The sequence below is a fragment of the Camelus dromedarius genome, chromosome 3, assembly GCF_036321535.1.
Source record: "Camelus dromedarius isolate mCamDro1 chromosome 3, mCamDro1.pat, whole genome shotgun sequence".
Lineage (NCBI taxonomy): Eukaryota > Metazoa > Chordata > Mammalia > Artiodactyla > Camelidae > Camelus > Camelus dromedarius.
Genome location: NC_087438.1, coordinates 89,768,552 through 89,781,890, shown reverse-complemented (window position 1 = coordinate 89,781,890; position 13,339 = coordinate 89,768,552). Strand labels below are relative to the sequence as shown.

Below are 13,339 nucleotides of genomic sequence, written 5' to 3'. Positions count from 1 at the left end.
CATAATGCTGAGCAAGAGAAGCCAATTACAAAAGAGTCGGTAGTGCACGATTCCATTTATGGAAACATCAAAAACTGGGAAGACGTGATGTCACAAATCAGGACAGTAACTATCTTGGGGTAAGAGAAGTTAGCGTCTAAGAGTGGGCACAAGGGGAGTAGCTATGGCGCTGATAATTTCTATATTTTGATCTGGGTGGTAACTACACAGTCATGCTCATTTTGGGAAAAATCAGTACCTGGACACATCATTTGTACAACTTTCTGTGTGCATCTGGTGCTTCAGTAATTAATTTATGGTTTTAACAGCTTTATTTAGGGGTAACTTACATGCCATAACAAGTAGCCATTTAAGTGTACAATTCAATTAGTTTTAACAAATTTCTACAGCTCTGCAATCATTTCCACAATCCATTATTAATCCAGCTATCACCTGTTCTTCTTGCCATTTACCAAAATTCTGTAGATGTCACTAAATTGCTATCATCTTTTTCCCCAAACCTTGTGCTAGTTGCTGACATCTTTTATAATTCTTTTCTATAATTTTAGTGGATTTCCTGGAAGTAAATGTGTGTTTAATGGAATCCCATGGATGTAAATTTATGTGTCTATTTTGTCATATTTCCACAGACATCTTCAATTTTCTATTGAATTTGGAGGTATGTATTCTCATAGTTCTAGTCCATCATCTTGGTTTCTGATTAAATTCATTTTCTTAAGTCTTGTTCCAGCTACTTTGACTTTGGCTTGCCAGTTCAATTTAATTCTATTCTATTTTACTACCATTTCCACCTAATCTGCCCTCTAATATCTTTTCATTATACCAGGATTAATTCAGCTCTTGACTTCTTGAACTACTGTGTCCCTTCTATTACCAACTTCTAAACCCAACTGAGTTAGCTGTGAGCTCTAACACAAACTGGATCCCACCATGATTTCTACAAACTTCATTGTTCTCAGATATCTCCACCAATTACAGTTTCTCATTTTTTTTCTCACAGAGACACAAACTAAAAATCTATTTAACAAATAGTTTTAGCCAAATGTCAAGTAGAGTCAGTTAACTAAGTTAACCAAAATGTTATGAAAATAATTGCAAAGACACTTTATTTAAGAAAAAATTAAATATTATATCATGAAATAAGAAAATGCAAAAGGACAAAAAACAACAGTAGTCATCTGCAACAGAATCACTGTGGTTAAAAGTAATCCATATTTAGTACCAGCAGTTGATACCAAAGACCTTGATGAAGGACAACATAAGCAACTGGTTTTATTAGTACCTTGAGGCCGACAACAGAAATGAATTTCGTAGTTTTTCTAATTGTAATCTCCATTTCAGGGTGTACGTATGGAAGAAGACATGCCCATGGAGGAGACAGAGATGTAAGAAAAATAAAATGAGAGCTAATATGAAACCAAAGGGATAGTTATAAAATGAGTGGCTTTTCAACCTTCTCAAGAGTGATAAACAGACCACATAAGGGAGAGAGAGAAAAGTTTATTACGTTTATTGCCCCAGCTAATGACAGCTGTGTTGGCCCCAAACTGTCAGTGTGCTACATCCTTATCTGCATGTTACATTTAAATAGACTACTTGGAATATTTTAGGTTTCTTAAGAATCTCAATGTCATGGTTGGTTGACTCCATCCTACAAGTTAGCTATTACGTGTGAAAATCATGCATGTTGAAGTCATCTAAAGTTGCTTTCTTTGACGTCTTCACCGTCCACATCAACCGTGCTGAGCTCACTCTTCATCTCCTCAGTCTTGAGGCCATTTTCTACCCATAGGTGTGTATAAAAACAAGAGTGGATACCACGCACTTCCAGTTAAAGAAGGCATTTTTAAATGTGTAGTCACCAATGCTCAGTATGTGCTCCCTGTAATATCCTCCACAGCAGTTCTGCGTGGCATACGGAAACCTTTTCAGTGGTGGTCTGGTTAAGTCAGCTCTCAGAGCAGAGATGGTCTCCATATCCTGCTTGAATAGACTGGTCTTCTTCAGTTCCATAAATCTTCTTCTTGTTCCCAGAGTCCTGGACATACTCCTAAGTTTATACTAAAATGTCAAGGCATATATATTGGTTGATAATGTCATCTGCCTGCTTACAATCTTAAGGACCATGTTTTGCCTTCCAGATAAAATCCTCATCACCACGGCACCCAAGCCCACTCATTATCTCATCCAAGACCACTTTTCCCAGCTGCATCTCATGTGCACACTGCAGATGCTGGCTTCAGCTCCCCAGCTGGTACTTTCTCCTGCTTTTATACATTTGTATGTATTGCTCTGCGGCCTGAAATGCACTTTCCCTGTCTAACAATATCTTCACGTATGTTTTCATTTTCACATACAATCTAATTAAATTTTGAAATAGCACTGAGGTTCAGGCATCACTGTACCCATTCTGTACACTGTAAATGGAGCTTTGGAGAGATCGAGTAAGTTTTCCAAAGTCACCGATCTAGGACGTAACAGCATAAGGATGTGGACAAAGGCAGTCTGACCCCAAAGTCCATTTTCTTAACCTGCACACTCTGTTCTCTTTCCTCCCTACAGTCTGGATACATGTGGCTAGATCTTTGAGGCTGAGCCCATTTACATGAGAAGCTTAGAATCTTGGGTACTGAGTTTCATAGCTCCATATAATTGTCATATAATTGTCAACTGTCATATAATTACTTGTCATATAATTACTCACTTACCAATTTGTCTAAAAATAATACACTGGTCAACTCTTGAGAATAAGAGCTGTGTCGCTTAGCTCCACCTCCCTGTGTGATGATTGGTTCTGCGTATGTTGTGAATGAAGAAGTTAAGGTTCAGAAGTTCAAGGGAAGTGAAGGAGAGTCTGTAGCTGAAGGGAGACTGAAGCTGGGCCTTGAACCCAGGGCCTCCGACTCTCAGCCTCATGTGCCTTTCTTTCCTCTGTATTGTCTTTTCATAAAAGGACACAACAAAGTCATCCTAAACTATAAAAGTGCCTGTTCAGAAAAAAATATTTACGTAATCAACACATATAAACCTATGGCATTAAAATGATGATGGGGAATAGGACAAAGCCCAAGTTGAATCCAAGTCAACTTTATGTTCTTGTTGTGCAAAGGCAAATGCAGTTACATTACCCAAATTTGAATCATGTTCTTAATATGCTAATACATTACCTGAAGAAGGAAAGAACTACAATTAGACATATCAGCTTAATTAAGTAAATGATATTTTATATCATGGATTGCTGATTTTAAAATGATTTTATAAATTCCATATCCTTAAAAAGCATCAGAACAGGTAAGTTCAGTAAAGCATCCAACTGATGATAGGTTAGCACTCCTTGCGCGCAAGCACTCAATACAATTGGCACGTAACAGTCACGCCTCAAAAAAAATTAACTTTATCAACAACATGTGTAAAATATGTACCATGTATTTATGCGTTATAAAATTATCAAAATTAAGAATTTTCTAGAAACCATTCGTCCGTGCATAAAGGCACACAAAGCCTGCTTTATGTCATCCGTGTACAGGAGGAATTAGAACAGCTGGAACTTGCTATGATTCAAAAGTTGCACAGCGCATATTTTCAGTATAACTCAACACAAGGCAACCTCCTTAAATGGACTAAATCCAAGTTGCTGCTGTTATCATTTCATGATACAAAAGCCTTTCTTTTGCTTGTTTGTAATGCTACAACTTTAATTCAGCTGTTTTTTAACTCCATTGTATCTATAGTTGTTCGAATAAAGAAGAAGGATGTGTCTTATTTAAAATGACTTGATCATGTATGTTGAACAGTGTAACAGAGACAGATTCACTTAACCACTTTTGAAGATAATTCTCTTACAGACTGGTACATCGAAACAGAAACATATTGAAACTCTTTCTGAATCTGAACATCCCAGACAACAGGTGACACCAACATCCCATGGCCTCTGCAAATGTTACTTGTTATCACAATTTTCATACCTAAACCAGCCTCAAATACCATAACCAACTTCAGAACTGATATCTTGGCACTAACTACACTAACACTTAATTTCAAGTCTTCAAGTCAAATTTTAAAGTCTTTAAAGCAAAAATTCTTCAGTAAGTTCTCACTGCCTCAGACTCAAAATGGAAATATTTCTCCTTCAGTGCATATGCACTGGGATGTCTGGATTAGATGTCCCAACACTTTACCTAGGGAAACTACTGAATGTTGGCTATAACTTTCCGGTCCTACTTATGTAATAGAAATCATTCATTTTCCTTACCGCTCTTGCTAATGCCACAGATCTCTGCCAAAGGAAGTAAAGAAGTGTACAAAACAGTCACCCATTTTATTTCTGTGAGGAACTGGCAGACACACAGAGACTAGGATTTGATGGTTGGGAATGTTTATAAGCCTCTGAAACGTCCAGATTCCAGGTATTCTGACACTGAGAATAAAATTCAAAGAAGTAAATCTTGACTCTTCCATTTGTTCCTCTGCTAATTTCAACCTTCAAGATGATTTTTACTTGAGCCAAATAAAAAAAAAAAAAGAAGAAGAAGAAGAAGGAAAAGATGCTTCTAGTCAAAGTAAAGAGATCTCTGTGATGTTCTCATAGAGGTGGACTAAAATAAGACCATGAGTTCGCAGTATTCAGTTTCATGGGATCTGGAATTCTCTCTGTGTCATTTCTATTCCAGTGAGGCGAACAGTATCCCATGAGAACACTTCACAGTTCAGGAGAGATACAGAGCATGTAATATATTAGCATCTGAAGTTCTTTTGGGTTTCTATTTTGTGATATTACAATGTACTATTTCTTAGAAAACTAAAAAAGAAGTCTAAAAACTGTATGTAACTGTCATTAGCCAAGAGAAATGCCACATTATAAAAAAGATAAAGCTGCTGGATGAATGGACAGATAAGGAGGGAGGCAAGGAAGGAAGGAAGGGACAATTTTTACAGGATTCATCTCACATTGCACAGTTAGTTAAATCCTTTCAGGAGAAGGCATTACCTGAAATGATACCACAGTAATGACTGTGAGGAGCTGACTTCTCTGTGACTTTTTCCTCCATGGACCTTTTCTGCCTATATACACGGTGTGGGTGACCCGTTATGGCCATTGTATCATTGAGTGGTTCAATAAACATGAAGTCTTCATTAAGCTGTATAAATCCCATCTGGAATATATAACATAAAAAGATATGGATGAAATACCATTCGAATAAGTTACTTTCTAGGTTCTCCCACTCACACTCTATCTTTTTCCACATATGTGCACACATTTTTCTAGTGAAGCTCTTTGAGCAACCCCACGAAGAAGGTAACTGTCTTCCCCTTTTATTATTCATCTTCATGTACTTTATTGCACGAGCATAAACTTAATTTAGTTATTCTTAGCCTGTGTGGGTGGGAGGCTGGATGCCAGCAACAGATGCACAGTAAAAATTCTGGAATGTTGAAGGCTCACTTTGGGAGACCCATGGGGTCACTTACACGTACAGCACGTACAGAAGGGCAATACAGGTTTTAATTGCATATGCCACACAGTGCAACTTTTTGACAATCATTACTTAATAAAGTAATTCATGTAACATGTCACAGTAAACGGAGGCTATACAGCATTAAAGTTATTATATAAAATATTCTTAAAGCCTCTTACTAAACATTTTTTTAAAACCCTTGACTAATAAATTACAGAAAAAAATGAAGCATCACTTATATAAACAAGTTTCATTGCATACAATGCCATGTTTTTAAAGTCAGCCAGTTGTGGGCAGAGGGCTAATAACTGTAAAATATGGTTATGATCAACAAAAAGAACTTTTCAAAAGCAAATATTCTTTTATTATATTGAAGCTAAGCCTACTCATTTCTTCCCTTCCTTTTGTAGAATATAAATTTGCATTATAACTAGGAAAATATTCCACATGGAAGAATATATGACTTGATCTTCTCAATTTTTATTATTTTACTCTACTGAAATATATATAAAAACATTTATTTGATCTTTACACTGTTAACTCTTTAGTAAACATTTCTGAAGAAATAATCGCCTAGAACTGCACGATTCACACTTTGCTAATATCAAAGTTTAAAACACTGTTTTGCATTAGCTACATGAACATTATGTACAGTTCATTTTAACTTGATCCACATGCAATTAGCGTAGTAATATAATAACTTCTTCAGCTACAGTAATTCTTCCAAACGGAATATTAAAAGAAAATCTACGCTCAAAAAAAAAATCTTTTCCTTAGAAGCAAGAAAGTTTTTAAATTTTGTTTTGTTTTAATTACTAAAGTGTATTGCATCTTCTATATGGAAAACCAGGTGATTCCCAGTATGCTACCTCATTTTATTCTGTACAGAATTGTCTCTATAAGATATCTGAAGAATAATCTTAAAATCCGCATCCATTTCCTTTCACTGAAGTGTTAATATCACTCATAAAACTCCCAACCACTAGAATAGCAGCTCCACCACGTTTGTCCCCTCCCTCTCTGTCTCTTCCCCCCTTTTCCTCGCCTTCCCAGTCTCCCCTTCTCCCCGCCTCTCTCTAGACACACACACACCATTTGTAGGTGGGGATAAAGCAAAGATTTACTCTGATGATTCTTTTCAAATATCACGCATGTATATATTTGAGCCATTTTTGTGTAATTTTACTAGGACTTCCAGTGACTTCTAATGATGTTTCCATTCTCTCATATATGAAACTGGCTTGAACTTTAAAGTAATTACACGAAAGTCAAAAAATTTTCCCTAGAGCCTAGTTTTATGAGAATAAAATATCAAATACTTAAAAATGTAAATAATAATCATTAAAGAAGTTGTACATCTTATCTATGTATGGACTGAGGATAAGTGGTGTCACACTAGTTATCACTAATCCAAAGTGTGAAAATACATAAATGTTTCTCTTGTCATATATTAGTGTGGTTCTGATGTTGAATTAGCAGTCCGGGCCGTTAACAGAACTGACAGTGTGGCTGATGACTAAAACAATTATTGCTACGATGCTCAGTTTCCCTAAATCATAAGTTTACAATCTGATACATTCTTTCAACAAGTTTTAAGTATGGTACGATTTATAACAATAAACATTATAAAATTTAATTGCATATTATCATGTAAAATTTAATGACCTCAAGAACAGATTCTGGACTTAAGATTATTTGGGTTCATAACCTACTACTAGCATGCAGCTATGAGAAAGTTACAGCGCTCTATACAACAGCTTCACAGGGTTGTTTGGAAGGCTTTTTAAAAGCACTTATAGGACCTGTAATGCTCCTATCATAGAATCTGATATGGGGTAACCCCTCAATAAATGTTCATTGTAAATTTTATTTTATTAATAAGGATAATCATAACAAATGTAATCAGCCAAACATTTGAGAGTGAACTAAAGGGCTCAGAGAGGCCAAAGGATTAAAATTTATTCATCTTTGTATCCCCATGCTAGCATATTAAATATAGTGTGAAATAAAGATGAGTTTTTTTTAGTTACAATCCAGAAACCTCTTCATAACATAGAGCTCCCTGTTGTATTAGGATTTTATCTATACATGTTTTTAAAATTAAGAAGGCTACTTTTAAAAAGGAAAAAAATGTTGGAATAATTATAAACAATGACTCATTCATTCAATACGTATTTCCCAGCTGACCGCAGCGTGCCAGACTCAGCTCACTCGGGGGCACATTTAGCATCAAGTTTTCAGGTTCCCCTCGGGGAAGGGCTTCTCTCTGAGACCAGGATACTGTCCTGCAGCACAGGAAGTGCTCTAGCTTGAGCTGGTATCTTTCAAGCAGAATTGCAGGAAATCTTGAGGTTTTGTGTCCCCACCGAGGGCTCATTTGCTCCACTAACAAAATGGGTTGTTCTACCTGCGCTGTGAATTTACAAGCGCTGAAAGAACATAAAGGCATATTCACCTCTCTTTACAAGTAAGTGCTCCCGTGTTTGACAATCCAGTTAGGCAGCATTCACTTTAGTGCGAGTATTGCCCTTCCAATTTTAGAAGGAAAGAACATTAATTAATCGTGATTTAATGTGGCACAATACATTCTCTACAATAAATGCAAACTATATAAGCACTGTCTCCCAGACTGCCCTGTTTCGATTTTTCAAAGTGATTTTAACAATTCTGAGACATGTCATGCAAACATTTCAAAATGAAATTAATTTAACAGTTGTTCCCTGCCTCGTTTCTGTCATCGTGTGCATTTTCTCAGATGATGGCGTCTGTTCTATTGTCATGGAACGTTATTCTTTGATTTGACAATTTAGCAAACATTTCAATATTTTGCAAATTTACCACGGCTTATGTGAAAATAAGTTACCAGTCATTTCTTGTCTTACTGGTTCTGATATTTCACTTTCTCTCTATTTAGATGCTCGCATGCTTTTTAAAACAGCCATGATCTCCCAGTAGGTGTACTGACCCCGCCACCAACTCCTAATCACAACCTGAAATTAGATTTGGCCAAATGTGCATGAATTTTTCAGTTCGCGGCTTCAATTCACCCAATACAAATGTTTCATTTGTTCAACCTCATGTTAACTATGATCTATTAAATAGAGAAAGAGATTCTAAAGTCCTAACATAAGCATTAATAAAATGTAACTTAAAAATGAGAAAGCAACATGGCTTTCTCCAGCCCTGTTCCCACGCCTGCTTCACTTGCACTGCCTCACGTCCTGTTCCCTCAAAGAGCGGATGCACAACTATCATTACCACAAGTTTTCTTTTCATTCTTCCATGCTCCTTTCTGGAAACTGTCTTCATTTTCCAGAACCTTGGTTTTCTAAGTAAACTCTCAGTGGATTAGCTGAAGGGTCTGTATCTGAGGCTCAAGCTGCATCTTGTGAGGGTCTTTAATAATATCCTATTTTTAAAAATATATAGCATATCACAAGAAGTAAATAGCATAAGTGTGAGGTAGATCTTAGTAATTTCGGGCTGTGAGAAGACTCTGGAGGGACAGCAGAACATGGATAAAACTAGGCTGAAGTGTTCCTCGTGAGAGGAGGCATTGGGAGCAAGGGCAACGAGGAAGTGGAATCTAGGAAAAGGTTTAAGAAGATGCCTGGCTTGAATAGAGAAATGAGGAAATGTAGCCAAAAATTAAGGTTAAACCAACATAACTGAAAACATGAAATGGCAAAGTTCTTGACAGGAAAAGGGAAGTCAATGTCCTGAAGGTCTGTGGATGATCATGCTACTGTCTGACCATAAAGTGTATTAGGAAATCCCTGAGATACTAGAAGAAGCAAGGGTGGGATTGGAGGGAAAAATTGGGAGTCTGGGATTTGCAGATACTGACCACTATACAGAAAATAGATAAACAGCAAGGTCCTACTGTAGAGCACAGGGAACTATATTCAATACCTTGTAATAGCCTATTATGAAAAAGAATATGAAAAGGAATATACATATATATGTAACAACTGAATCATTATGCTGTATACCAGAAATTAACACAACATGGTAAACTGGCTATACTTCAGTAAAAAATAAAATAAAATAAAATAGCAGGAACAGAAGTTACTGAAAGGATCTGGCATCAGTCTACTGCTTCTAAAAACATTTTCAATAGATGACTGATACTCTACACAAACTTAACTTCTATTTAAGTTTGGCTGTATTTTCACATGTATTCTCTTGAATGGTAATATTATAGTATATATCACACTAACTTAAGTGTATAGCTTAAAATGTAAGCATAATACAGGGATTGACATAAATTACAATACTGTAAGTTTATTTTATGCTTTATTCAAATAAAACATCATTTTCAATATTACTGTAATTAGGAGTGATTTTTCACACCTTTGTGTATTGCATACATACACATAAAGCTGTAGGAAAACACACTTCTGACACCATACCTGTCCTATTATCGCATCACACTAAAGTACTCTTCCTGACTCGGTCTTTTCAAGGTTTCCCCTTTGAGCCCGTGAGGATAAACCCCAAACCCTTAAAGAAGACATATAAGGTATAAGGTCATGATAAACTCTTGCCTACCACTCCAACTTTATCTTTGCTACCTAAACTTCACAGATAACCATAACAAACGATTTTATTGTGTGAACAAATTTTATATTTTAACTGACTTCAGAATAACTTTCAGCTGCATGGTCACACCTCGGTACACCGCACATGCTGTTTTCTCTTTCCAGAAAGTCACGGTACACAGAGTTACCATTTCTTCAATATCAAGCCAACTCTGTCCTCTCTCCAAAGTGACCACTGCCTCCCCCGTCCACTTCTGTAGCTTTGCTGTGACCGCACTATTAAGCCCATGGTGAATGCTGTTTTCACGACTCTCTGATTAGACCATGAGCTACTTCAGGAAAGACTTGGGGTGCAGTGCTCCTCATCACACCCCCACTGCACAAGGCTGGTACACAGCAGGTGCTTGAGAATGCTGCTTTTAACTCATGGATTCAAAGACAACGTATCCATTCGCTGCTCTGGAGGACACCTCTTCACTCTACCTGTGACTCTCTCTGGGGGGAAATTACAATCTGGTTTCTTCCCTCTGGCATTTCCAGTGTTGCTTTCCTGGTGTGTCCAAGTTTTATCTTTAGGAAAAGTTTTCATGGGCTCAAACTGCTAACATCATTCCATTTACTTTCCCTGCCAAAAGGCTTCAAAAAGAATCATCAGACTACAATGGTAGAAGGAAACTTAGAATCATCTGGCCATCTGGAGTTATAAAATCAAGAAAACCAAGGCTTAGAAATCTTGCATGACTCGCCTAAAATCACACAGAGAGTTCATGTGAATGTCAGGGCTGGAATCTAAGCCTAATTTCCACATTGATACTTGGTTTTAATACATCACTCTAAATCTGCTCACGACCTACGTTGTGCTTCCATTTCCACCAGCTTTCTAGTTTCCTTCACTGGACTCTGGAAACTGTTCTGAGGCCACCCACGGTTTCCTTTCCTTTATTCTCCTCTCTCAGGCATCTGACCCGTGACCACTTCTCTCCTCCACGAATATTACACGGCTGCATTTCTCTTCTTCTCTAGCAACTGTTTCTGTTTCCTTAAACAGGTCATGCTCCTCACTCCAAGGCAGGTCTTCAGTCAGCAACTGTTCTCTGCAGGTATCACTCCCAAAGCACACAGAACCCCCTACGGACACCATTCCCAGCCCCTTGCAGCCCACTGCTTCTGCTCTCCTTGTCTCTCATTCCTCATCATCCCACGTGAGACGTACCATCATTTCCCCCAAAACTAGCACCTCTCAGCATGCATCTCAATGCGTGGCTTTTTTCTAGTTATTCAGGCTAAAAAGTTATATAGATCTTGACTCTTGCCTTTTTCAACTTATTTTAAAATATTTCTTAAAAAAACAAGAACGTAAGAAAATCACCTGCCCGTATGCCAGACCCTTTATATTCATTATTTCATTTAATCTAATAGCCAGCTTGGGACACACATGTTAATGTTACTCGTTTTATCGTTGGAAAAAAAAAAAAAAAAGCAAGTTTCAAAAAAGATTTATTGTGTCCTAAGGTCACAAATCAGTATTTGGTGAAGACAGGATTCAAACCAGAGACTGCCTGGCTTGGCACACACGCCGCCTCTGTGAGGCTATCTGAAAACACTAGCCCGGCCACAGGACTGTTGTCCAAATAACTCTCATCTTCAAAAAATTTTGCACCGAGGATTTGACGTCAAGCACAACACCTCACAGATGGTAGATGTCCAAACGTTGATATCAAGAGCGAGGCCAGGCCCCATCCCTCACAAAGCAGGAGATAAAAATACTGCACTAGGCTCTGAACTTTATCTGGGGCTGCCTGTTTTATGTGCTCAGACTGTGAGCTGCCAGAGGCTTTCTGAGGGCGCTGAGGGCTTCAGCTCCAGGCTTCCTTCAATGGTGGAGACACAACCGCTCTCCCGTGAGATCTGGGAGAAGATGTTAAGGTTTTCATTTTTCCTCCCTCCTTTTTTATTGTCTTTTCTATTTTTTTCTCTTAAAATGTTTTCTGATCATAAAACCAGAACTTTTAAATAGGAGAGTATTTTAAAAATATAGTTAAGAAACAATCATCCCTAGTCCCACCACATGGAATTATATAGGTATGTACGTATGTTTCTTTCTAGTCTACTAGCATATACACGTGTCGTGTACCTGTGTGTGCGCACGCGTGCGCCTATACAGAAATATACATACGTTTAAGTTTTATATTCTACTTTACTTCCTTATTTAAGAAAAGCTCAATAACTATTTCATTTTTAACAGTATTAAATAATACTTATAAGCTGGTTTTTAATTGCTGAATAATCACTTCTAAATACATCACAATGTTAAGAGGTATTCATTCATTCAATCCGCTACTCAACAAAATCAAATTTGTACAGCCAGACCTCAGGGTACAGCAATGAACAGGGCTGACAAGACACATCACCCACTTACACCCCAGGACAGGAGACGATGTGCCATTTGTTGAGCTGTGACAAAGTGACACAACTGCTCCATCACCATTTGTTAATAAGCTTTACACTGATGGTACATATACCATCACTTATTTATGTCTGTGTTCTATTTCCCAATACAAATCAAGGTCAAAATACAGCCTGGAAGTACCCCACCAACTACCTAACGACCAAGGCGGGAGCTAAACTGACCACTCAGAGAAGATGAATTAATTCTACTTAGAGAGCAAGTTAAGTGTAAGACCTCAGGGACTCAGGGACACATCTGAAGAGGAAAGCCTCCCAGGGATACATATACGTGGCCCAGGAGAGAAAGAGAGAATCCACTTTAAGCACCAGTCACAGAGCTCAGCATCATCAACCCTGACCCCCTCAGTCACTCTCCTTCATCTCACTTCCCTGAGAGCCTCAGTCCCAGGGGACACAGAGCACTCCCAGCGCACTGAGCAGGAGAGGAATGAAAGCTCTAGACGCGGAATAACGAGGACTCTCACTTCCGTCCCATTCTGCATTTGATGAGCTTTAAGACAGCCTGAATGTGGAGAGCGCCTGCTGCGGAGAAATTTTAAATTTACACGCATTTGGATGGTGTGATGACTATAGGGTTAATATTTTCAGTACCAGAGACTTTTTGCAACTAAATTTACCAAGGGACTTCTCACAACCCAGGAGTAAACAATACCAGAAGGAAGACCAGGAAAACAGAAAGGAACAAACACACAAAAAAGCAAACTGCTTGGTTTACTATGATATTCCTTGAGTCCTGCTTACTCAGCAAAAAGCTCTACACATATGATATGAATTCAGGTGCCAAGTTCCATGGAAGGGTTAGACAGCAGTGTGAGGGTGGCCTTTCAGTGAGGTGACATCTGAGCAGAGACCTGGAGTATGAGAGATGGTCAG

The 13,339-nt window shown here is 37.9% G+C and overlaps 1 protein-coding gene across 1 annotated transcript in view; it reads right to left on the bottom strand.

The window, feature by feature from the left end:
- Positions 1-13,339, bottom strand: part of ADAMTS19 (ADAM metallopeptidase with thrombospondin type 1 motif 19) — a 222,596-nt gene that overhangs the window by 172,972 nt on the left and 36,285 nt on the right. Inside the window, exon 3 of the mRNA XM_031448946.2 lies at positions 4,988-5,153. Within this exon, the coding sequence (XP_031304806.2) occupies positions 4,988-5,153 (166 nt within the window). The remainder of the gene's footprint in view (positions 1-4,987; positions 5,154-13,339) is intronic.